The 25,985-nt window shown below is 45.9% G+C and overlaps 1 protein-coding gene across 4 annotated transcripts in view; it reads right to left on the bottom strand.

The window, feature by feature from the left end:
* Positions 1-12,092, bottom strand: part of AUTS2 (activator of transcription and developmental regulator AUTS2) — a 774,170-nt gene extending 762,078 nt beyond the window's left edge. For 2 of the 4 annotated variants that reach the window (XM_066333138.1, XM_066333137.1), the window contains exon 1: positions 11,541-12,092. In XM_066333138.1, the coding sequence (XP_066189235.1) occupies positions 11,541-11,831 (291 nt within the window). In that variant the 5' untranslated portion in view covers positions 11,832-12,092. The remainder of the gene's footprint in view (positions 1-11,540) is intronic. The other 2 variants (XM_066333140.1, XM_066333139.1) reach the window with 1 other exon arrangement.
* Between the last annotated feature and the right edge of the window lie 13,893 nt (positions 12,093-25,985).

A 25,985-nucleotide genomic window follows, 5' to 3' on the forward strand; every position in this document is an offset into this window, starting at 1 on the left:
GAACAAATGCACGGCATGGAGCAAAAAATCACCAGCACAAGGGAAACATGGAACTGGGTATTCAGTAGCCAGGTCCTGCAAAGTGCATGATCCAGTTCTTATTGTGAGCTCCTCCAAATGATCTAGTGAATCTGGGCAAAAGCATTTCAAAGACTTTAATCCATGTGAAATATTACTTCCTGGAACCGGAAATTCAATCCCTAGCAATGAAAACAAAAGCACACTCATAAATGCACCTTTCAACTCAGCCAATATAGCCATATTTAGGCTCATGCTCTCTAAAAAAAACCCTTTACTCATTAATATAGAGTAAACTTGAAATGATTGCTATAATTGCAGTTAAAAAATTAATCATGTTTTGAGATAAATGCAGATAAAAGCATGTTTTACTAATTATCTTTTGAAGCTTTCGCTCATGAAAGATTAAAGGTGAAAGAAAAGTTGTTGAAATATTGAAGACAAAAAATCCTACCATTTGAAATCACTTTGAAGCCATGTACCTCATATGAGTGATCCTTAATGTCCAGATGTACTAAAAAAAGAGTCTCTTTAATTCAGAAGAAGTCTAACAAAACATGCCAGTTGGAGTTTTTATGCTGCCAGCTCCCTGGATATTGCTGCATTTAGCAGCCCCTGCTCTGCAGAGCTCCAGCCCATAGTGGGATTTTCCTGGGGCTCATCCTTGACTGGGACAAAAAACTTAAAGGCCGAATTCAAAATTGAGTGCAAGAATTTCGGGCTTCATTGAGCTCTCCAGAGCTCCCGTAGTATCAATCTACTTATAACTAGTTTTACATACCCAAGTAACCATCTGAGGAATCCACAAAAGCTACCACTTCTCCCACTCAGGGAGGAGCAGCTGGAGGCACAGATATCAGGGGTTTAACAGAAGACCCTCATCACCAGCCACAGGATTTGTTTCTGTCCCCAGGCCACTTCAAGGAATTTAGGTTATCTGGGGTGCAAATTACCCAAAATCAAGGCTGGCATTTCCATTCACAGCCCCGGAACTAACAAGGCAAATAATTCCTTTCCTGCTCCATCCCACCAGCCTGTTTGACATCAGCAGTTTGCAGACTGAGCGTTAATTAGGAGAGCAGATCTATTGACCACAGGCTGAAATAGATGGCCACAACTCCACTGGCAATGTTTTAGGCTTCTGCAAATTGAAACAACTTGAAAAATACTCTTAGGTAAAATTCCTAAGCAACCCTATAGTCATTTCACAGACCTAGTAAGTGATTTCCATCAGCTCTGAATTGGCATAAAAGTATAAATTTTAGAAGTTTGCACCTGCAGCATGATGAGAACCAAAGCCTGTTGTTACAGGGCAGTTTTCAAAAGCACTGAACTGTGCTCAAAAGCTGCAGAGTGCCAATGTCAAGGACTCTTCAGTGCTCAGGAGTTTCAAGAGTCAGGGCAGATGTGAAATGGAGCAGCTGACACCTCTTTGCCAAGGGAAGGGTCCCAGTGTAAAGAACATTATTCCTCAGCAGCCCCCTGTGCTGTATTTCTCTTTGCTCCTTTCCCCTCACCCTGTAGCCTTTAACCCCTCTGCCCATCACAAAGCATGGTGACACCAAATTATTAAATTCTACCCCTGCTACAAACCTGAGCAGGGCTAGGTAAATGATTAAATAGTTGAGGTTTTCATAACCACACATCCAAGGAAATTTGCCAATGTCTTTTTATTTGCATATCTGGCAGACTGCCCCAGACAACTAATACATAAGTGACAGCGTACAGGTGTATTAGTTTAGAGTTTGCCTTTAATCTAGAGGTGTCAATTTGCTTCTGTTTTAATTACATCCATCTTGATATGTTATTACAACCTCATGAAACTTCTTCATTATGTGAATGGCTATAAATACATACACATGACAAACAGTTGTTATAAATTTTCTGGTTCAGCAGTGGAGGCACAATATCTTAGCCCACACATCATGTTCATTTAAAATTGCAGTTCTCCCTCTCCCCTCTACCTCACTCCATTCCCTTCCTTCTTTTTTCTTTCATCCAATACCAAAATATTTTCCTCCCTACATTTAATGGATTCTCTAATATTTACTAGTAGCAGCATCCCAATACAAATGCTCTCAGCTTAGGGAGCTGTTTCAGCCCATGTGTGTCCTGGGCTGTGCCTCTGTGAGATGTCTGTTTGTCATTAGGCAAATACAAGGAGATTGCACTGAGGCCTTATAAATGTGCAAAGATACACTTTTGTAGCTACATAATTCACTGAGTTTTTCAATACGCATTCTGAGGTTGAAAACTTGGCTAATCCATCCACCAGATGTATCTTTATGATCCCAGAACTCATTAAAATTTACTTTTTTTCCCTCTTTTTTTAAAAGTCCAGCAGACTCAGCTGTTGAGCCACATTAATTGCATTTTTATTATTTTTTTCCATAGTTAAAATGACTAATGCTAGCAGAGTCACTGCCTACAAGCACAATAGCCAGACAGTAAAAATTAGTAGGACTTCTAATCGTTCAGTAATATTCAAATCCCATAAAATTAAGAGAGGCAATTTAGTCCTCTCAAAACAGATGGTTTTGATTTTCAGTATTTATTTTGAATTTTCTTTAAGGGGAGAAAAGAGAGGAGAAAAGACACAAATTCACACCAAGAAGATTCCATTCAAAGGTCAAAGTATCCTTGACATGCATTAAACTCCACAACACCAACACAGTCACAACATAAATCGTCCCCAGCAGCAGCACTTCTTCCCTTGCCTTCTTGCCACACAGACAACAGAGGTCAGAAACGACTTTCACTGGCCAGCCCTCCATCAGTGCCCTCTCTGATGGATGTCACGCCGTGCCACACAACCTGGAGCAAGCTGCAGAGCATGTGTTCCCCTGCTCCTGCAGCAGCAGCACCTCCCAGCTCCTTCCCCTGGCCATTCTGGAAGCTGGGCCACACATCCCAGTTTCTGGGGGACCCCTGGAAGACACTTATGGTAACCTCTGGAGGCATGTGGATGTGCAGGAGACAAGAGGAAGGTGACAGAAGTCATCAGGAGCCAAGTGCAGAAAAAACCCCATTCCTGACAACAAGTCAGGTCCTTTGGCTGCCTCTCTACCGTTCCCACCATCTGTGTAAACAAGGAGACAGGTCCTTCAGCCACCCATCCTTTATTTCCACGTTCTGCAGAAGTAGATGTCTCACAAAACACACAAACAAAAGAAATTAGCCCGATTCTCAGACTGAAAGGTCTCAGGTCACTGAGGACTTCCAGAGAGAAAATAAACAAGAATCGGTGCCAAGAGCAATTATCACCATGTTTGTAACTCATCTCAGTCTCAGAAATAGGAAATGGTGTGCAAACAACAAAACATGCGCTGTCAGAATTTGCCAGGAGGGAGAAGTTTCACCCCACAGGTTTTGTACCCTGTACACAAAAGCCACCCAAGTGCAGTCCTGGAGAAGTCAGTGGCAACAATTTTCATCTCATTGGTTCCACTCCACAGGCAAAGTAACTCAAATGTCTTTATTACAGCAGGAGGCTGAGTTAGGAGCAGCTGTAGGACACTCTAGAGCAACCTGCAAGAGGGTCCCCAAGGATGGGTCACCTGGGCCATGCTAACCCATACCTGCACCTACGGAAACAGGCAACAGTGGCTCTGGATTTCACTGACAGGCAGAGGGGATCTGCACCAGGCATTATCACTGTTACACATTCTCCTCTAAAGCACTGCTCCGCTCACAGTCAGCCTGTGACAGAAAAAGGCTTCTCACAAACTTTCATGCATTTGGTCTGGATCTGACCACTACTTAATTTCATGGGAGGGTAACACGTGTTTTACCGTCCAATACAACTGTTAGCATGGCTCCACAACACACAAGTACCTCCTCAGAATTTCAGAATTTCAGCCACTCAAACGTTAATCTAACCTAGAACCTCCTGGTGCCCACCTCTGTCTGCTTCTAGTGCTCACTGTTCTGCAACATCCACAGACCTGCTCCAGGTGCCTTCACACAAATGATGCTCAGCACAGGGCCTGTCCCACAGGCTGAAAATGTTTGCCTCTTTGCATGAGCTGTTCCAACAAAGGACAAGTCCAGGCCTGGGTCTGGATGGAGAGGATAGGTTGACAGTAGTTTTATTCTCAAACCATTAGGTCTCCTTTAGTACCAAATAAAAGTATGAAAAGAGACAATCTGTAAGAGCACTAATTGTAGAGGAGAAGGAACTTCCACTTTAGGAAGCTGGCAAACACATGTCAGACAGATTAAAGGGTGATCATTCCTGGAAAGAACACAGAGCTGAACTCCTGCCTGGCTCTGAGTAACTATTCCTATGTGGAGTTGGTATATTAATATATTAATCCTGTCAGTAACATGTGCATCAGCCAGCATTACACAACCACAGGTTCAGCCAGCCAGGAACTTGGGCACATCAGATACCAGCACACCTCTACACATCTCCCATGCCTTTGTCTCAGGACATTTTAAAACCAGCAGGACTGAGATGCACACCAAATACCAAGTAAATTCACATGGAGTATGATCAAATTACACCTCATGAGTAGGACCTCACAAACAGAAGAGTATGTGCCAAGCCAAGGGAAAATCCACTTCTTACGCTGACTTATTCCACCACTCCCGCACAGAGGGTGACCAAAACTCCTGCCTGTAGTATTTACCAGACTGAAGACACACAACCTTTTGCTTCAAACCTTCTCTCTCCACCACATGAGTGTGTGAACTTCCAACAGCGGTGTTGCCAAGATACAAGGAGAAAAATCTCAAGACATTAAGGTAACACACTATTTAAAGGCAAATAGTACAGCAGAGCTGAGCTGGGGATCTGACAAATTGCCACTGCACGTTCTGCTGTTACAGCAAAAGAAATCCCTACCTGCATTAGCCATTCCTCATTACTTACAAAGTGGATTTTCATATCCATTTTACAACAAAGGAGTTTAGAGGACTATGATGTTCTGAAGTGGTCTTTCACCATGGCTTGGCATCGAGTCAAAACGACAACAAACTGACTACACAAAAAATGCACGCAGCTGGTAATTTGTGGCACATACAGAGCCAAAGCCCAACAAGAACACAAGACACTGAACTGATGATGTACAAAAAGACAGAAAAATGGTGGAAGCATTTTTCTCTTGCAGAACCAAGGCAACACTGCAGTTCAAGTGCAGGAAAACTGAGAGTTAAACATTTCCACATTTCAGCCTGCAACGTCCTAACTCCATTACCTTTTTATTAATTGCATTTGAGACTTCACTAAACTTGGGCTTGGGCTATTTTTAAAACCTATCTGACTCAACTTATTGTTGCTCAGAACAAAGATTAAACTTCTAATTTAGGCTGCAGATAATTACAAGGCTGCAGGTTAGACCCCCAGTGTAATGTGGTAGGGTGTCCCAGTCAAACTGAAAGGTGTTAAAAAAAAACCCAAAAAAACAATAGTAGCAGAGCTGGGGGAAAGAGGGGATCACCTTCAGTGAGAGAGGAATCTTTCTGCCTTCCTCCCAGCTGAGGTTACCTGGATTAATGACTCCTTAAGTAGGGACAGGTTTGGTTGAGTGTCTCCCCTTGGTACTGACAGCAGGGCTCTCACCAAGGAGCATTTTCACACACAGCAATGGATCTTTCCTGAAACTCCCACTTTTGGTAACAACATCCCCCCCTAGTTCTCTGTGTTCCCATAAAGTCCCTGCTATTTCTCTATTGATCTCAGTGTCGTAAGTCAATCTTTCAATTACTCAGACCCTTGATGTCTTTCTGACGATTTTTTTTGCCTTTCCCTAATGATCATCTTCCTTCCAAGTTCCTGATCCTTTACCCTTGTTTTATAAATCATAGAATCATATAACTGTTTGGGTTGGAAGAGGCCTCTAAGATCACAGAGTCCAACCATTAACTCAGCACAGCCAGCCCCAGTGCTAACCACGTGTCCAAGGGCCACATCTATGTTTCTCTTAACACTCTCCTGGGATGGTGACTCCACCACTGCCCTGCATTTTACACTCCTTCAGTGCTAGCAAAGGCCCCAGATATTTAATCAGAAAGGGTTTAGTTATACCCCCAAATAGCAAGAAAAAAGGATGCCAAGATAAGGGAGGATAAGGGTGTCTTTTGTCTTTTGATGTGCGGCATCTTTCTCATTAATGCTAATCTTACAGAGCAGTGCTAGTGGAGATTAATTGAATCACATTCATCTAAAAGAACTTGTCCTTATAGTTTAAACTCTTCCTTCTTCAACTCAAGGCCGTTGTGCCTCCTACTACCACCTATGGGAATGGCAAAAATCCCCACCTTCATTACATGGTTACCGTCAGGAGCTTAAAAGAATATTTATGCAACAATTTCAATCCTTGGTCATTATCTGCCTGAAGAGACAGCTTCACCTCTCCAAGAGCCACTGAAATCAGCTGGACATAAGAGTGCCTCACCTCCCAGAGAGGTACCAGCCGTTTCAAAATAATTTTGAAGTATTTTTAAATTATTCAGGTACCCAAATGATAGCAACATATGTTTCAAACATCACCCTAGACATTCCTTTTGTGGAACATGCATCCTGCTGTTTTCAGTCCCACTTTCAGTTTGAGTTGCTGTTTTTTCAGGTCTTTCATCAAGATAGTCAGCTGCTCTATCAAGGTTGTCTCAAAATGTAATCTCAGGTCAGTTTACTGTTTCCTCCAAATACGCAGTGAAAATAATAAACGCATCGCTTCGTGTGATATCCCAGTGTCACACAAAGCTTAATGCCTCTCCTCATCCCCAGATATCTTCATTTAGTTACTCCCTTCTTTTCTCTGCTGGCCTAAATCTGCAGCCTTGCATGTGCAAACAGAGACTGGGACAAACACCTAAGCATCTAAGCAGTCAATAAACACAAGAAGGGCCACCAAGATTTGCTGACAGCACTAAACAAACACCTGATGTTATGATGCCGCTGCGGTAAGGCAGGAAGATCAAATTCCTTTTGAAATATGAAGGGATAGAGACAAGGCAGAACAAACTTGCTTGAAATCTCAGAGAAATTTAAGCAAACAGGCTAATCAGGCCAGCTAGAAGACTGGTGAGAAGAGAATGATTTGGGGAGGAAAAGCACACAGCAAGCCAGCCATTCTGGTGTCCAGCTCAAAGCTCCTGCTGTCACACAGCCAAGCTATTTCTATTTTCAGTGGGCCATGCCTAGAGATGAGTATCACACACCAGTTATTAAAGCAAATTCCTGCATTCAGATGCATAAACAGAGCCACACTGTCAATGCGCACAGACACACAACTGAGACCACAGGACCTTCAAAACCTTCCGGCTACTTGCACATTTTGTTTCTGTAGTGTCTCTATTTTAAAGCCCAGATCAGCTGTTAAGCTTTACTCCATCTAGTCTCATACTATCTGTGCAACTTGTAAAAGTGCTGCAGCTAACATCTGTCTAAACCACACAAACACCCTGGAACAATTGCTTAAAAATTATTTACACTAGGTGGATGGAATCATCTGACATAGAATTTGAAGCTCATTAAACAGCTCCTTGACAAATATTTGTCAGCATTTCTCATTTGTAATTAATTATATTGGGCTTTACCTGACGATAATTTAGCATGGTCTCAAAACAGACTAATGCCTGCGTGCTGAACACAAATTAGCTGAGCAAATGCACAGTGAGAAATTGTGACAGTTTTATGAAACAAGAATCCCCATTTAAATGCGAGTCCCTGGCTTCCCACTCCACTTCTATCTGTGCTTTATAAATATCTCTGTCCCATTTCAGGCCTGTCAGATGAGCTGCCGGAGTTGAAGCTAAACAAACATCCGTAGAAAAAAAACTCATTACCTTACTCAGTGTTCAGAAAACCTGAAACCAACTGCTTACTCCATAGGGATGGTCAGAGCTGACTCAGGAAACATAAAGTACTTCCCAGGCTTTAAGCCATCTTAACATTCAGGTCAGATTTCCTTTCTCATCACAGCAAACCATCTTCACCACGGCATGACAACAGCCATGGTCACGTCAGTCTCCTGCCCAGACACTTCTGCACCAGGGGGTAGGAGGGACAAAAACATCTTCCTGAAATCTCACCTCACCAGAGAGCCCTGCAGAAGCCTCCTTGCCAGCACTGCCAGAGAACATCATGGAGAAAGTCACTCCAACGGATTGATTTATCACATTCTGAGAATTGACTTCTCCCTGTCAAACTGATGTCTAAAATACCCACCTGGGTTTGGAGAACCTCATGCTATTATTGCTGGCACCAAACCCACCAGCAGTGCAGCACAGGCTCCTCCAAGCTGGGAAAGCAGTCAGCTTGACAAGCCACCGGTGACACTAACACCAGTGTCTGTGCCTTCTGCTTTTCCAGGCTGGGACATTTGGGGAGGGCAGGGCAGCAACGTGTGAGAAACTGCTCTGGAGTGAACCATAGATCTCGCTGCTGTCAGTCCCAGCAAGGCCACCCACGGGAGAATCATATCAAATTATAGGAGCACATCTCAGCTGCTTTACTACAGATTAAGGGCTGGTTTCTGAAGGCCAAGGCTCCAAACTGCTCCCCAGTGCAGGGGACAAGCCCATATTGCACACAGCTACATGGAAGTCTTGCAAGGCCAGGCAAGGATCAGTCCAGCCATATCTGCAGTGACACTGGGATTGCTCAACTGTCACTCCGAGAAGGAAAAAATCCACACTGAGAGCCCTCTTGTCTTTATTTAATTCCCTCTTGCTGTGTATTCCCCACACAAACTTTAGAGACATCAAGGTATGAGGTGCCATCAATGCAGAGACAGATAATCAGAAGCAAATGGCCTCTATTTCAACACCAAACAATTTACATTTGAGAAGTATGAAAAGGCTACTGACACCTGGACAGAAAAGCAGTTCCCCGATTGGGAGCTGGTTGAAGTTTTGCTTCAAGGGATGGGAACTTTTATCAACGTAACCATAACAGATTGGATGACTCCTCCTGAAGTTACAGTTGCATGGGATCTGTGTTCTTGTGCAGCAACTGTGTCCCTTTGCCATCTACAAGCTTCACACAAGCTGGTATTTTGCACAGGTTGGGCTTTTTCAGTCACCCCAGCAAAAAGCAAAAGCAATTAGTAAAAGACGGGTGAAATCAAGCTGTGTGGAAGTTCTTGCTTTTTTTTTTTTTTTGCAACTTGATACTTAAGGAAGTCCTGAGGTGACACCTCACACCCAGCCAACTCACATCCCTACAGCTGCAAGGATGTCCCCAGAAGCAAGAGCTCAGCCTTGTCCCTCCACGGCTGTCCCCTGCTGCATGAGCCACCACTGACTACTTCTGAACCGTGGGCTTAGATCCTCCCGTGGGTGAACCGTTCTGCACTTTACCCCTCACAGTTTTTCAACCAAGGAGACAAAACACTCTCTGCACCCTTCCAGCTGTGCTGAGCCCGAGAAAAGGCTGAAGTTCAAGCACAAGGCAGGGGCTCAGAAAGTCCTGTCCACATGGTGGGCACAATTGTCTTCTGGAACCCGGGGAACATCTCCACAGCCTCCAAGAAGCTGGAGCAGACCCATAGCACGAGGTGTATGAATAGCAGGACACCCCTCCACAGCACCCAAAGCCTCTTGACTCAGCTCAAACACATTAACACCTAAGCAACTCACCGAGGCTGAGGTACCTGACTCCACCAGCCACTCACAACCTCCTCACCAACACCAGAATCACAATAAAAACTCCAGGCTGCTGCATGCAACACACAGAGCAATTCCTGCCACACTGGGCTTGTGCCTTAGACACCTTCATCTCCCTCTGATCTTCAGAAACAACTTTCTCAACGTACACACGGAGCTGCAGGAAAAAGCACCTAACAATGATTTTGTGACATTATTTCTTAACGCAGCATGAAATCGTTAGGTCAAAACGTGCCACCTATCACATGAACATTAAAAGTATGTCAAGTCTCAGTGTGCAAGCTATTGTTTTATCTGAGCGTGAGACTAGCTGGCAGAACTGGGTAATGTATCTGTGCTCCTTTTTAGTGATACAGGATTACAAGAGGATGCAAGTAGTGGCCATGCTTGGCTTGGCAAAGAGGAGAGAGCACAGCAATTATTTTCAAGTTGAAAATAAACAAACAAGAAGTGAAACAGAATAAAGACATTTTCTAAAATGCCCTACCAAGTTCTAAACTTGCTCTTCACTTCCTCTCCAAAAAGGACTACAGCCAAATTCTCGAGTCCTTATTCGCATAAAAATGCTTAATGACACAAACTAGGGCTTTGTTTGAGGAAAACCCGAATTTTGTCCGAAACGGAAGCACACAAATTTCTCTCCTGCCAATAAATACATATTCACACTTCTGGTCTCCCTGGTTTGAGCAGGGTACTCGTGGATGGGCTCTCCAGGTGAGAAATGGTGGATAAATTCAGTCTGGACATTACCTCAGCATTTGTTCCTTATTGCTTACATGAGTCTAACACCGACCATGTGGAGGTTTGTTGGAGTGAACAAATCCTCCCTTAATTACACCACAGTAAGTTCTGTTGGAGGCATAGTGTAGATGGATACAGGTGTAACCAAGGACAAAATCTGGCTACAAATCAAGAAATGAAATAAACCAAAAATAACCCTGGAAAATGCCACGAAGTATTCCCGGCTAAACATTTAAACATCTTAAAACCTACACAGATTTTTGTTGTTGTTGATGTTGTTAAACAATCAGCTTCACCTCCACATTTATTTTGACAGTTCGTCATCGTTCCAGTTGTGATTCCAGTGCACAGAAACCCAAATAAATCTGCTTTTCACCACAGCAAACTTCTCCAGCTCAGAACTTACAAACAACAAAGCCCTTCAAACACACAGGCTGGAGGTCCCCTTCCACGGCAGCATCCCCGCCGCGATCCTGCCTGGGCTGCCAGCGGCTCCACGGCCGCGAGTGGCTGGGTGGAGAGCACGCGGAGAGGCGAGGCCGGGCCGGGCGCAGGGAAGCGTCTCCCGGGAGCCCCGCGGGGCTTCTCCTCTGTCCGCCCGGCCCGGCCTGGGCTCTCCCAGCCCGTTGGTTCGCCCCGGGGGACGGCTGGAGCCGCCCACCGCGGCCCCACTCGTGACAGGCCGGCAGGGAGCGCGGCAGGCCGGGCGCCCCCCGCCCGCAGCAGCGGCGGCACGGCCGGCGCCGGCGGGAACACGCGCGGCCGCCCCGCCCGCGGCCCCGCGGACACGAGTGGGCGGCCCCGCCGGGCCACGGCGGCGCGAGAAAAGTTTGATCCGTGGGAGGGGAGGGGAAGGGAAGGGAAGCGCCGCCGGGGGACCGCACAACTCCCCGCTCCCCGCGCGGGGGGATGCGGGCCGGGGGATGGCCCCGCCGCCCGCCGGGAGCGGCGCGCCGGGCTGCAGGTGTCGGCGGCGGCGGGGAGAAGGGAGGGCAGCGGGGCACCCCGGGGACCGGGAGGGGGCGGCGGGACCGCCCCCGCGGGCACCCCCGGCGGGCCGGCCCGGGGAGCGGGGTCAGGGCCGGGGAGGGTCCGGGGGGGCGCCGCGGGGGCTCCCCCGGCCGCTGCCCCCACACAATGAGGCGCACACAAAGCGCCGCCGCTCCTACCTCCAGCGCCTCGAAAGTGACGAAGCTGGACATCGCGAAACCGTCGATAATGTCCTCTTCGGCCGAGGAGGACTCCCGCCGCTTCCTCCGGGGGGGCCGCGGCCGGGACGGCGGCGGGGGCCCATTGTCTTCCTTCTCCGAGCCCGAGGAGGAGAGCGCGGCGGCCCCGGGGCCGGCGGCCCCGCCGGCGGCACAGCCGCGCCGCCCGCCTTTGGCTCGCCGCTCCCGGTCGCGCTGGGACCGCGATCGCCGCTTCTTCCGAAGCCCGTTGCATCGCGCCGGGCCATCCATGTCTCTCGCCGGCTCTCCCTCTCGCTCTCGTCCCCCCCCGCCCCACCGCAGCCACAAATCCGGCTCCCCCGGCGGAATAACGGGGGAGGGAAGGAGGGAGAGAGGGAAGGAGAAAGGGAGGGAGGAGAGGACAGCAAGGGGGTGGGGGGGATGAAAGAATCCGAGTGCGGTTCCACCACCACCAGCAGCAAGCACCAAATGTAAGAGATTCCTATAAGCGAGCCAAGGAAAGTAATGGCTGATCTCAGGTCGCCTTTGTAAAAAAAAAAAAAAAAAAAAAAAAAAAAAAAAAAAAAAAAGCCACGGAGAGAAAGGAGGAAAAAAAAAAAAAAAAAAAAAAAAGCCTCACCAAGCAGGCAATAAATCAGAATAGCGGAATGCTTTGATCAAGGGGCTGGGAGGGCGAGGATCTTCGAAAGAGAGGAAAAAAGGCTGAGAAGAAGGGGGGAAAAAAATAAAGAAAGGAGACCCGCTGGAAGGAGGGAGCTGAGAGTATTTCCTTGCACAAAATTTATTTTCTTTCTTCCTTTCCTCCCCAACTAAAAGAAGTTCCGGGGGGGAAAAAATATATATGTAGATGTTCGGAACTCCCTTTCTGTCTGCGTGTGTGTGTGTGTGTGTGCAGGGAAGGGTGCAGCCTTCCCCTCCCCACCAACACGCACTCCTCTCCCCCTCCTCCTTTATCTCCCTGGATCAAACGCAATAATAATAATAACGATGCATCCAGATGCAATTTTCTCAGGCACCGACCAGGGATGGACTCGGGAGTGGAGACCAGATCCCAGCCCGGCCCCTCCAAAAACAAAACCAAACAATAAAAAGAAGGAAAAAAAAAGGAAAAAGAGAAAAAGGGGAGGAAAAAGAGCCCCAAAACACGCCCACCCACCCCAGCTATTAATACGGATCAATCATGGCAAATTCATCGTATTAATTGTGGCGAGGAGCGGGAAGGGGGGGGGGGGTGCCGGTGGTGGTGACAATAGATCCGAGCGGAGGGGAGGCGGCCCCCGGGAGCGGCGGCGGCCACAACAACACGGCTGGTGCCCGGGGGCGCGGCGGTGGGGGCGCGGCGGTGCGGGCGCGGCTCGGGGGCTGGGAGCCGCCCTGGCGGTGCCGGTGCCGGTGCCGGGGGCTGGGAGCCGAGCCCCGCCGAGCCCCGCCGAGCCCCGCGCGGGGCGCTCGCGGTGTCGCCCCCAGCGGCCGCGCGGCCCCGCGCCGCTCACGTGACCGCCGCCCCGCCCGCTCCCCGCCCGGCGGCGCGCGAAATGCGGCGCCCCCGCCGCGCGAAATAAGTCTCGGGCATGCGCGGGGGCCTGCGCGCTGGGGCACCCCCTCACACTGCCCCTGACACCGCGCTGCCCTCACACACTGCTCTCCTCATCGCCCTCCTCACACTGCCCCTCACACCGCCCCTCACATACTGCTCCCCTCATCGCCCTCCTCACACTGCCCCTCACACACTGCTCCCCTCACACACTGCTCCCCTCACACACTGCTCCCCTCATCGCCCCCCTCACACACTGCTCCCCTCACACACTGCTCCCCTCATCGCCCTTCTCACACTGCCCCTCACACCGCGCTGCCCTCACACCGCCCCTCACACACTGCTCCCCTCATACACTGCTCCCCTCATCGCCCTCCTCACACCGCCCCTCACACCGCGCTGCCCTCGCACACTGCCCCTCACACCGCCCCTCACACACTGCTCCCCTCACACACTGCTCCCCTCATCGCCCCCCTCACACCGCCCCTCACACACTGCTCCCCTCATACACTGCTCCCCTCATACACTGCTCCCCTCATACACTGCTCCCCTCATACACTGCTCTGATCATCGCCCCCCTCACACCGCCCCTCACACACTGCTCCCCTCATCGCCCTCCTCACACTGCCCCTCACACACTGCTCCCCTCACACACTGCTCCCCTCACACACTGCTCCCCTCACACACTGCTCCCCTCACACACTGCTCCCCTCACACACTGCTCCCCTCACACACTGCTCCCCTCATACACTGCTCCCCTCATACACTGCTCCCCTCATACACTGCTCCCCTCACACACTGCTCCCCTCATCGCCCTCCTCACACTGCCCCTCACACACCGCTCTCATCACCGTCCCCCTCATATCGCTCCTCACACCGCCCCTCACACCGGCCCGGCCCCGCTCCGTGCCTCCAGCCGGGCAGGGATGTCCCCACGGGAACCGGCTGCGCGTGGAGGGCGCGGAGTGTCCCGCTCTGGAGTCATTCCAAACCCACCAGTTCGTGTCCTCGTGTCACCTGCTCCGGGTGGCCCTGCCGTGGCAGAGGGTTGGACTGGATGATCTCCGGACGTCTCTTGCAACCCCAGCTGTTGTGTGGTTCCACGGCTCTGTGTCCGGCACTTGTCCCCCGGCCCGCTCTCCGTCCCTCGCGGCCTCGGCGGCTGCCGGGCGCTGCCCCTGCCCAGCCTTGTGCTCCTGCTGTCCGTGCCGGGAGCCCTCACCGCTCTGCCCTGGGCTGGCGGCTGTGGCCCTCGCCAGGGTGACCCTCCGACATGACCGGCACAGACCTGGAGGCTGCGGGCAGAACAACCTGTGGCCGCCCGCCTGCAGCTCACCTGTCCTTGGCTGTGCCCACGCTGTGTGTGGCCTTTCGCCTGTATCAACTCCGGCTTTGTTGTCTCCCCTCTTCATGTTCCTGGCTCCGTGGTATTAGGACATATTGCCGGTGTCACCTCAGCACCAACGGGGCTGTGGAACGAGCAAATTCGCTTTTTAAGCCGGTTCTTATGGTCACCCTTCTCACCTGATGATTCTGTCTCCTGCCCAGGGGAACCTGCTGAGGGAATAGGCATGGAAGGAGAAGGGTGTGGAGCTGTTTGCTCTGGCTTTGGGGAGAAAGCATTAGGAGCAGAGCCCTAGGGGAATTGGGACATTTGCTAGGAAGAGAGAAGGGCAGAGGAAGAGCGAGGAACAAGATGGGAAAGAAACTGTGAAGTCTGAATATGAAGAAGAGAGAAGAGGGGCTCTGGAAGCACAGCACTGCTTTTCCTCCATCTACCTGGTAATCATGCTATTTTGTATAGTTTGTAATATGTTGGGGGAGATTGGAAGGGCAGGTAGAAAAAGAGAAATTATTTAATACTCCTTCTCCACAAAGAACCTTCTGTACAAGAGCCAAGTCTCTCTCCTGTAGCTGCTAATCATTCCTCCACTGAGATCCCCAGCAAGGAGAACACACACAGGCTGAGTGTATTTTTCCAATATTCTCCCTCTGGGCTGCTCTGACTCTCGGGGGATGAGGCTCTGCTTGACTGTATAATACGTTGTTTACTCTGTACCCTTAGGCCACCAATCGAGTAATATTTTAAATATGTTTTCTCTGAGTATTGAGCGATTATGTGAAATACTGGGAATCGGATACGCCCTCTGTATCCAGAAGGCAAGTGACACCTTTGCCACCTCTGTGCACACCACATCTCCTGGACAGCATGCAGTGACTTTTAAGCTGGTGTGAGCCAGAAGGAGGAAGAAGCACAAAGCTGTTGGTAACCCGAGAGTGTGAGAGCGTGTACCTTACAGAAGGCCACGCTGCTCATTGCAGAGGCACATGGCTAGTTTTTAAACATTCTCAAATACCAACCTAGAGAACATCTCCTAATCTGACCTTAGATCTCCTTGTTCAGATTTTTTTTTTCTGTTTAACAAATGCATTTCTCTATCTTTAGATTCTTTTGTCTCATAGCTGCCTGCCAGTTCTATACAATCTGACTACACAGAAGCTGCACTAGTATTGCTGAAGTGTTACAATTTGTGTGTACAGCAAGCTCAAATATTACAAGATCTCTGTCTTTGAGAAATATTAAGCTATGCTGTGTCAAGCAATTGTTACCTGTTGGGTTTTTTTGAAAATAACTCTGTAATTTTCAGGGCAAAGTAATTGATTATAGTTTCCTGCATATCCATCACCATTAAAGTGACTTAAGAGACCTGTAGTCGGATACATTTCTGCAGACATTCATTGCGTGGCTGAAAGTCTGCTCAGTCTGTTTTCTTCTTGAATGCATGTATGTGGATAACAGACACGATACGTGATTCATTTTGCATTCTTTGTAGAAACAAATCCCCAGACTTGCATGTCTATGGAAAAAAATAAGATTAAACCCCATCCATCTAACTCATCCTCCATTGCAGAACGTTTTTGTTCTGTGTAATATTTGTGTCAAGCATTAGAAATCACAGGTCACCTTCTTGGGTACGATACAGGTGAATTATTCCTTTTCTGGGTCTAATCCAGCAGGAGCATTTCCACAAACCTTAATTGATTTGGGAGTATCAGACAGATCCTCAGGAAGTTCTTTCTCCACTGCGCTCTTGCCTCCAGCTGAGTATTTCAAGTCATCTTAGCAGAAAGAATACCACAGACCTCCACACACATTTGTTCTTAGGCTGCCTGTTAGCTTTCCTCTAGAAATACATCTTGCCTGGCATCTGGTGTGAGAAAACAGCACGCTCTTTTCCCTCCTTTTTTTTTTTTTCTTAGTCTCTGGTACCTTGCTGAGTCACTGTTTTTGAGGTTAATGACTAGTGTACTCAACTGGATACTCAGTAATTAACACCCACGGAAAGGGTACTTCTCCAGCATGTAATAACAGACCTATAATCTTCTGATTTGAGACAGATATCAGCAGCTTTCTGTTCCTAAATGACAAAGACTGAAAGGCTAACACAGACCAAAAGCAACAATTGCAAATTCCAAAACAAAATAAAATTTGCAACTGTAAAAACACTAGAAGCCATTTTCTTAGGACTAGCCCCTGGCATACCTAAATGGAAAGGATATTTTGAACTAACTTGAATATCAGGAGATAATTCATTGCTTGAGGAAATGGCAAGAACCTTGCTTCTAGCAAGAGTAACTTGCACTGTGCTTTGGCATTAAGCTCCAAAAATGGAATTTTTAAGTTCAGTCCACACAGGAATCTCAGCAGAGGCAAATGTGCCTTTCTGAGGTTATCAACCTTTTAGTGGTTGAAAACAGCAGAGTGTCTGTCTTTCAGACTATTATTTTTGTTTTAGACGGAGTTTGATCTGGGAACACAAAAAACCCAAGAGAAATGGGGAAAAGAGCCTTTTTGTTATTGTTTCCACCCTGCTCATACGCTGCACTTATAAGAACAGCAAATAATGAGAACCAAAATTCTAATACAAAATAAAAGCCAAGGTGATTGTGTGGATGGCAGAGGAATTTAAAACAGTTCCATAAAACTAAACCAATTTTGTCCAAATTGTATTGCTTATCAGAGAGGATTGTAGCTAAGGGCTGCACCTGTTAATTTAAAAGGTGTTTTCCTGGAAGGTGGTTGGAAAGAGAAACAGTTACTGAAGAAGGAGCATCCAACGTGAACCAACAAAGAAGAATAGAAACCCATGGCCTTTAAAAAACCCAAATAGTTCAAGACTAAAGAAAAAGGCAGTACTAAAAGTAGGTAGTTGAAACCCGGGGCAGGCAGGTTTCCAGAACAACCTTGAGAGAAAATACTCAGAGAAGAGACAATTGTTCCTTTCACAAATGAAGGAACTAACCCAGTCAGTGGAACTCACTGCCACAAGGCAGCTCTGAGGTCCGGAATAATGAGAACTCTCCAAGTAACCAGAATATCGGTTACAGTGTGGCTGAGGGGGGTGTGCATTTGAATGCCTCAGAACCTAAAACAGTTTCTAAAACAAAGCAGGAGACAGGAGACTGAAGTGATGGACCATTAGCTTGATCCAATGTGCCAGGTCAGGGCTGGCACTGCACCTGAACCTGTGTTCAATTCTCTGGTGTTTTAGTTCCTGTGTTTTCAGCAATGCTGTATCCATCCTCACTGGTACCAGGAGATCAGGGGGCACATGAAAAAGTTGATAAATTTACTGGTCCTGAAAAGTTTGATTTTTGTAGCTAGTAGAAATAATTGTGTGATGGACAGCTATTTCTTAAAAATAGCTTAGAGTTGAGGAAGTCTGGGAACTGGGGGGGTGGAGAAAAAACGGGATGGCATCAGCAGAAGTACAGGTTTCCCCAGAAAAGATGAAAAACTAATTAATCTATATTTCCTATCTTTCTAGTTGGTTATAATACAAACTCTGAAGTATCCATGACTAATTTTATCAGGGGAAAAAAGAAAAATCAGACCATGCAGGGGATAAGAACTTCAGAGTCTTGATTTATTCACTCATGTGGATCTATAGTAATTTACAGCAGGGGAAAACATGGTCCCTGGAGTACAGGACAGTCGTGAGCAATAAAGCTGTGCATGTTTATCATGTATGGCCAAACTCAAGAATTTTTGGATCCTGCTGGTTCCTTGGGATTTCGTAATAAACACCCTAAGCTGACTAAACCTGTGTATCTAATTGCCTGAGATGCCTTATCCCACAGCATGAACATTGGTGAATGTCAGCACTCATAAGTCTAGGGTAAAGCAGGTGTCATTTGGTTTCAGGAAACTTCATTCAAAACGTGGTTCCAAATTACGTGGATAGAAAAAAAAAATACTGTATTGTTTGTGAAGCTGTAAAGGATGGTGATAAATGACAAGATGAGAATTTGTGTCATTGTGGGTGGACTGATCTTCTAGGGTGAAATTCTGACCTCAGTTACCTGTAAATGAGAAAACTATTATTTTCTTCAGGAAATTCAGGTGGGTTTACAGTTTGATCATGGGGAATTTTTTTTAATGTGACTAAGAGATTTAAGGGCATATACCTGCCCTTTGGTCCCTTCAAAAATTGTTCACCAAAGCATATTTCTATGTCGGTAGCATATGTCTCTGCCCTGAAAATTGGTCAGTGCTTTTATTACCAGAAAACACCAACTGTTTATCATTTAGTGATGCTGAGTTCAGATTGCACTATTGCGTGCTGTACCAGTCCTGCTGATATGTCACAGGAAACAACCAATTTACATCTTTCCTTCTCTCCCACCTTCACCAAAAAGCATGTAAAAAGAAACACAAGAATGGATTTTTTTTTTCCACTATTTAAAATCAATGTTTAAGAGAAACTATATTTTAGCCCAACACAGGTTATGGTGTAGAGAAAACTACATGAAATTTAATAGCCTGGGTTATCCAGAAGGTCAGACTACCTGATCCTGGTCTTTTCTGGCCTTTTAAGTCTACGAATAAATTAGAAACCTGATCTCTGAAAGTTTTAATTTCAGAGCAGGCTTTGTGAAAAGGGGTGGAGTAGAATCCCTAATGAATTACGTCCTCCTCCAACATTCATTTTTCTTCCTGAGAAATGGTGTCTTTTGAAAAACAGTGTTTAGTTTCCCATCTTCTAAATTACAAAAAAATTATATCTCTTTATGTCTTACGCTGTACTGTGTGCCAGCACAGCAATTATTAAAGCATTTTTATTGATATTACACAGCTCTCTATGAAATGTGAATTAAATTTATCATGAAAATTGATTTTTAATGACAACTCAAGTTTACATTCCTGAAGTTCATACCTTTCCACTATTTTTTGTTGGCACTAGACTAGTGCAGCTACAATATCTTTATTTGTCAGAAATTGATTAGGAAATATCCTGTAGTTTACTCACATTTATCAGTGTGATTCTGCTGATGAAAACAATGAAGTTTTCTGTTGGAGTTCATCTGCAGAGATCAGAATTGAGCTAAGTGGTCCAAATCTGCACACCTGAGTATCTGAAGTCCCTCATCTGCACTTAGGCATTTATAAGACTGTCTTAATTTTTAAAGCTGTTGAATGGGTTCAGCTTTCATTCTAGTTTTATGAGAATTATGGGACACACACCCCTGGAATCAATCTGTCACCCTCTGCCTCTTTTTCCCTATGTATTATCTTTCCTTATTACTAACGACATTCTGAAGGTAACTTCTGGATTAGCAGCCTGAACATGTCCCTGGATGCTAACCCAGTTACACTGCAGGGAACACTGCTTTTTAATCTACCTGCTTCTTCAGCTGCTCCAGATGGAAAGGGAGAGAGATTTTCTGGGCTTGCTGTTTAACATGTTGTATTGGTGTCTTTTGATGAAAACAGTGGTCTGACACAGGACACGCAGGAGCAGAGTCTGGGATCACAGCATGACTAGGTGTCCTCTGGCCTTAAGTAATCTCAGGACAGAAAAGTACAACGTGAAATCAAATGCAATTATTGACTACTCCAAACAACATTACACCGACTGAGCCTCAAGTGTGCTTAGTGCTCAGGTAGCTTCCAGAAGGAAATTAAGGCTATATTAGTGTAAGTTACTGTGGATAAAGCCCTCAGCTTGGCAAAAACATCACTTTTGCATCTGCAGAATTGTTGTATTTTTGTAAGACACATCGCACGGGAGTTGGGGGGAGGCTTGGGTTGTTTTTCATTGGCTGATGGGGGAAGGATTATTGGTTGCTGTTAAAAATGATCCTAAGCAAACTTTTACAATGTCTTCTGTGACTAATAAAACCTGAGTCTTTAAAAATGTATTACAACTCAGGTTGTTGTTTAGAGATAATTCTCTTCGATTCAGATGCTTCCATCTTAAGTTCAGTGCAGAGAAAAGAAGGGAGAAGGAAATTTGATGGAAAGTCCCTGAAAGCAGAGGGAGAAGAAATGTGCAGTTTCTCTCATTTCAATACTCCATGTGCTGAACTTGGGCACTGAGGAAGTCCCCTGGCCAGTGTGCTTACCTGTGCTAAGATCTGGGAGGATAGTCCTGTCCTGGCTGGTTTGGGACTGACACATTGGAATCTCTTCTGGAAGCTGATATCAGACATGGTGAGGTTATCTTCTTGGTATCATCTCTGGAACAGTGAATATGTGATCGTATCTCTGGAAGTGCCCAGGATGAGCCTGTGTTTACAGGAGTGCATTGAGATTCAGGCAAAGGACTTTGGTCATCCTCAGCTGGTTTGGCATAGTCTGTAGATATAAAGGGCAGTAAAATCCTTTTCTCTGTCGATTATATTGTGTGTTTCTAGCCATTTTTTCACCTCTTCCTGTACTCAGACCCAAGGGTCTGTTCATGAGCAAATGAGTGAGACAAGGGGTGGAGGCATTTTCTCACAGTCCTACAAGATGTGATGCGGCTGCTGCACCTACAATGATGCAGCATCTCCCTCCAGGGAGGAATGAACATATTTTACTGACCTCCCATCTCTTGGGTGTTTAACCTAATTTTTTCCAATCTTCCCATCCTTCTATCTGTGCTTTCTTGCGTCTTGTTCCTGACCATTCAACTTTGTTCTGGAGAAATGGAGCCATCTCTGGAAAAGCAAGTTTGTTTGTAAAGAATATATCATGACTGGCAGCTTTGTATCATGGGACACCAAATCCTTCTAACTATTTGAGATAACTGAAAATCTAAGGCACCTTTAAAAATCTTGGAATAGTTTGGGTTGGAAATGACCATAAAGCTCATCTCATTCCACCCTCTGTCATGGCTTGGGACACCTTCCACTATCCCAAGTTGCTACAAGCCCCATCCAACCTGGCCTTGGACACTTCCAGGGATCCAGGGGCAGCCACAGCTGCTCTGGGCACCCTGTGCCCAACCTACAGATCTGATAATATTCTGCAGATAGTGTACAAGCAGCCTTGATATTTACAGAACTTCACTGATAATGTCTCATTGTTTGCTTGCCCAAATCTAAAATATCCCATCAGCAGACACTGTATATATTCTGTTCTGAGAAGGCAATCCCTTTTTATCTTCCATGAATTTTGAAAATGCACCATGCTCCTTGAACAAAAATAAAAATAATAATGAGGCAGGCACAAGCAGTATAAATCAATATAGCACTATTGATGTCAACAGAGCTATGCAAATATATACTCACTGAGGATGACACATAAAATCAAGCCCTAACTTTATATGGAAAAAGATAGAAACTACAGTAGCAGTATTAACTACACTTTTCAGCTATGCTCAAAATGGATTTTAGAATAAGTCATAGTTGTAATAAGTAATTTGAGAGAGTTGTGAATTCTTCCGTGAGCTTGTTGCATCAGGAGACAGAAGAAAAATCAAAGCACAGGATTGCAAGTAATATTCCCCCCGATATTAACAATAAAACTGTAACACTTCTTGGTTTTAAATAACAATTCTAACTAGTTTTTGCAGGTTGTTTTAAATTCTGCTCTGCCCCAAAGAGTCAGGGTTGCAAAGCACCATAAGAAATGCCACTGCAGGTAAGTGATTTGTATCAGCATTGGTCAATTTTAGCATTATACTGAAAACACCATTATTACAGAAATCAATTCTGGCTGCGATGAGTCTTGTGGTCATACTGCAGGGAAAGTTCCCAGTGAGGGGCTGGGTCACTTGGATAAAGATCCTAAAGACTAAACACTGAAGATATCAGTATCATTAGTGCATTACTACTCTTTTTAGCAGAAGATGATGTTGGACTCACACAAAGCTGTGGTGGTGACAGAACAATAAATCTTTTCTTTAAGCTGCCGGTCCAATACTGGTTTACCAGCACAAGACTTAGCATATGTGTGAAGCCACTTTGTGATCTGATGAGCTCCTCCTGACTCTGAGGTGCTCTACTGTCAGAACTCACCACAGAAATGGGTAAACAGAGGGTAAACAAAGCTAAGAACACAAGAAACTTAATAAATCAATGTCTTAGCAATTAATGCATGCACCTGCCCCAGAAGATCATGTAATAAAACTTGTATGAGTTGAATATCGACCTAGTATTCATTTCACAGATGGAATTATACCTCATGCACATTAACACAGGTAATTACTGAAACACCAAGATCAGTTTGACTCTCGTGTCCTGAAAAGAACAAAAATGAAAAGAAATCATTGTTGCAGCAAACTGTAGAAGTATTAAAAGTAGAAGTATTTCAGTGGAGAAGCTGCTCTATCATGTCCTGTCTCTTGTTCATCATTCCCACAATCCCCACACACATCTTGTTCATGTAGCAATTCTTCCTGAAACACTGAAGACTTACCAATCCAGGGAAATCGAAGAAGAAATCCCCACTGTTTTAATAGACTTTAAATCCAGTCTTGATCATCATCTTCCCAATTCTGGGATGGAGCACTGCACAGTACAGAACCTCATGCTGACAGCATTCTGCTTTCCAGGGAATAACCTCTCCCTTATTTCCCTGAATCCTTATGAAAATCCTGGGTGTGCTCCTCATGGGTTCAGTTGCAACATTCTCTTTGCCTTTAATTTGTAGCCGGACTGTAAGATCAGATGAAGAGCCACATCAGGAGATTTATGATCTGTTTTCTGGCTCTGGTTCTGACACCTGTCTTGAATAATGGTGTGCAAATTACTCCAGTCATTTGTTCTTCACTCACATGGTCATGGAAACAGGGATGGAATTAATTTCGCTGTTTGCAAAGTGCCTCGACACCGCTCACAAGAGCAGAGGTGAGCCAAGGCTGTGGCTCTGAGGACAGGCTGCCTCAGGCACGGAGGGCTACAGTGAGCAGAGGTTTCCAGAGTCAGACAATTTGGATACAATCCGTGGGAATTTTCATAGGCAGCTAGATCACCAAGACAAATTTAAAATCCCATCTTTAAGCATCACAAGCCATAATCACTCCAGCATTTTGCCCCAGTCATGTTCTCATGCATACCCACTTCACCATTTTCTCTTTGCATCCTTCCTGCCTCTTCTCAGGCAGAGACCTTTGAGCCATAAAACTTTCAGGGCTGTAACCTGCTGTCATATGAGGCAAAACACCAAATAGTTAAATAAACAAGGAGCATTGGGGTCCATTGAAGAAAGAGTTTGGTTGGGTGGAAATTGGTTTATGATTTTACTGATCTGATGGAACTTATTTTCATCTTCTTTTCCTGTCAGTGTTGTTGCCTATTAAAATTTAATCCCTTGATTTGACATTTTCTCCTGTCCTCCATGCCACTTGCTATAATTACTCTTTCACTTTCCAATGCAGCTTTTTTTTTTTTTCCTGGACTGAAATTCACTTTAATTTCTCAGAAAAAAATAATCTCCCTCTTAAAAAACAAATGCCATGTATAATTGAAGGGAGAAGGGGAGAAAAAATAGGAGAGGGAGGATTATTGCTTGTAAAGGCACAGTTGAGGTAATAAAGGAAAACAGCAAGTTCCAGCTGTGAGGGCTGGTCAGATGTCTCCAACAACAGTCACAGAGGATCATGAACCCCTTGAGGTGGATGTAATCCTTATGCTCTCACTGCTGGGCAAGCAGCTGTTCTTGTTTGGGGCCATTGCTTCTGTAGTCCTGTCCCAAATCAAATAATAGCAGCAATAACTCAATCATAATCAAATATGGACCATTAGATCATGGAAAAAATTGTATACAGACCTTTCCAGCATGACTTAGAAAGTTACAGTAGTAGGTGAATCAAGGACCAGCCTTTGAAGGTCCCTTTCACAGAGCTGTTGAAGAGCTGTGTCGCAGCCCTGGGGCACCACAGAACCATGGAACAAGTTAGGTTGGTAGAGACCTTTAATATCATTCAGTCTTGCCATTACACTCTCATAGAACCAAGGAATCCCAGAATGGTTTGGGTTGGAAAGGACCTTAAAGACCATCTCATTCCACCCCCTGCCATGGGCAAGGACAACTTCCACAACCCCAGGGTGCTCCAAACCTCATCCAGCCTGGTCTTGGGCACTGCCAGGGATCCAGGGGCAGCCACAGCTCCTCTGGGCACCCTGTGCCAGGACCTTACCATAAACCAATGGCTGGTACTACATGCACTGAATTTCTCTGGGAACACCACAGCAAACCAGAGTATGGAAATGCTAGACACACTTCCAGTAGGAAATGCCTTTTCTAACATCCTAACTTAATAGGGCTTTATTATTTCAGCCAACTGTAAATCAGAACATGACTCACTAGCCTGACAATGTTATCTTGTCAAGATCCAAATTTGTTGACTGTTGGAGGTTTTTTCTTCTTGTTTTCTATCTGCTTTCGGTTTATCCTCAATTCTCTTTTCGTTTCCCTGTGTATTGATTTGCAATTTTCCTTTCTGCTTTTCACATTTCACACACTTAGATTTCAGTGATTTGGCTTCTTTTCTTCCTTCATTGGTATTTAATATGTGCATTTGTCTCCATGCTTAAACGTATGTAGTCTCAATATGGTATCAGCTTTGCAGAACTCCCACCAAGACTTTTCTTCTTTTGTTTTTGCTTGGGTCACATGAATGATGTTCTGGCAGCTAAATGTTGGGACCTCTTTTGAACTAAAATGAATCAAACACAAAAGCCGAGTACAGGGGTTCCTTTGATAACACCTCTGGTCTTTAAGCAAGTTCACAGGCTCAGAGATTACAGCCATACTTAGAGCACTGCTGAGGAAATGTTAGGGGTTTTAGCAGAAAGTCTTATTCCTTATTTATTATTAACATATTAATATAAAGGGAAGTACAAATGCAAGAGTATGAAATACGATTGCCACTGGGCTCAGCATTTCAAATGGATGCCATATTCAAGGGCACAGCTCAGAGAAGAGAGGGTGCAGCTGTCTCCAGGCCTGGGCTTTAACACAGAGCAGCTGGGCTCACACAGGCCTTTCCATGCAGCAGACTTTGAGCTGTTCTCCAGATGCTTCAGGAGCGATGTCAGCTTCAGGCACAGCATTTCTGGCGCTGTGGGACACTTCCCACCCTTCTGTGTCTGTCTTACCCTCAGCCATGGGCATGCCTTGCAGCCCAGAAGGTAAGGCACCTTAGCTCCTCTGCGTGGTGCCTCCCAAGGGGCTAAATGGTGCTTGTGGTGTTCTCCAGTGCAGCTTGTACCAAGCACCACAGCTGGAGGGGAAAATGTACCTCCTCCTCCACCCAGGAGGGCAATCAGGAAGCTGCTGTATGCTGTGAGGTGTGTAGTACCAAGCATTTAAAACTAGGTTATGGTAAAAGCAATTCTACATCTGTTTAACCTTGCTGTCATGAGAAATCCCATTTCATAGAATTCCAGACTGGTTTGATTGACAGGAACCTTAAAGATCATCTCTGTCATGGGTAGGGACACCTTCCACTAGAACAGGTTGCTCCAAGCCCCCTCCAACCTGTCCTTTCAATCCCTTGAAATTCCAGGGATTTCAGTATTTGAATCTATATGATTAATCTGAAGCAAAATGTTCAGTGTACAAATAGGCGTGGACTGGCCCTACGGCCCAGGCTGAACTGTATTGGAGGTGTTCAAAA

This window comes from Sylvia atricapilla, chromosome 20 (assembly GCF_009819655.1).
Source record: "Sylvia atricapilla isolate bSylAtr1 chromosome 20, bSylAtr1.pri, whole genome shotgun sequence".
NCBI lineage: Eukaryota > Metazoa > Chordata > Aves > Passeriformes > Sylviidae > Sylvia > Sylvia atricapilla.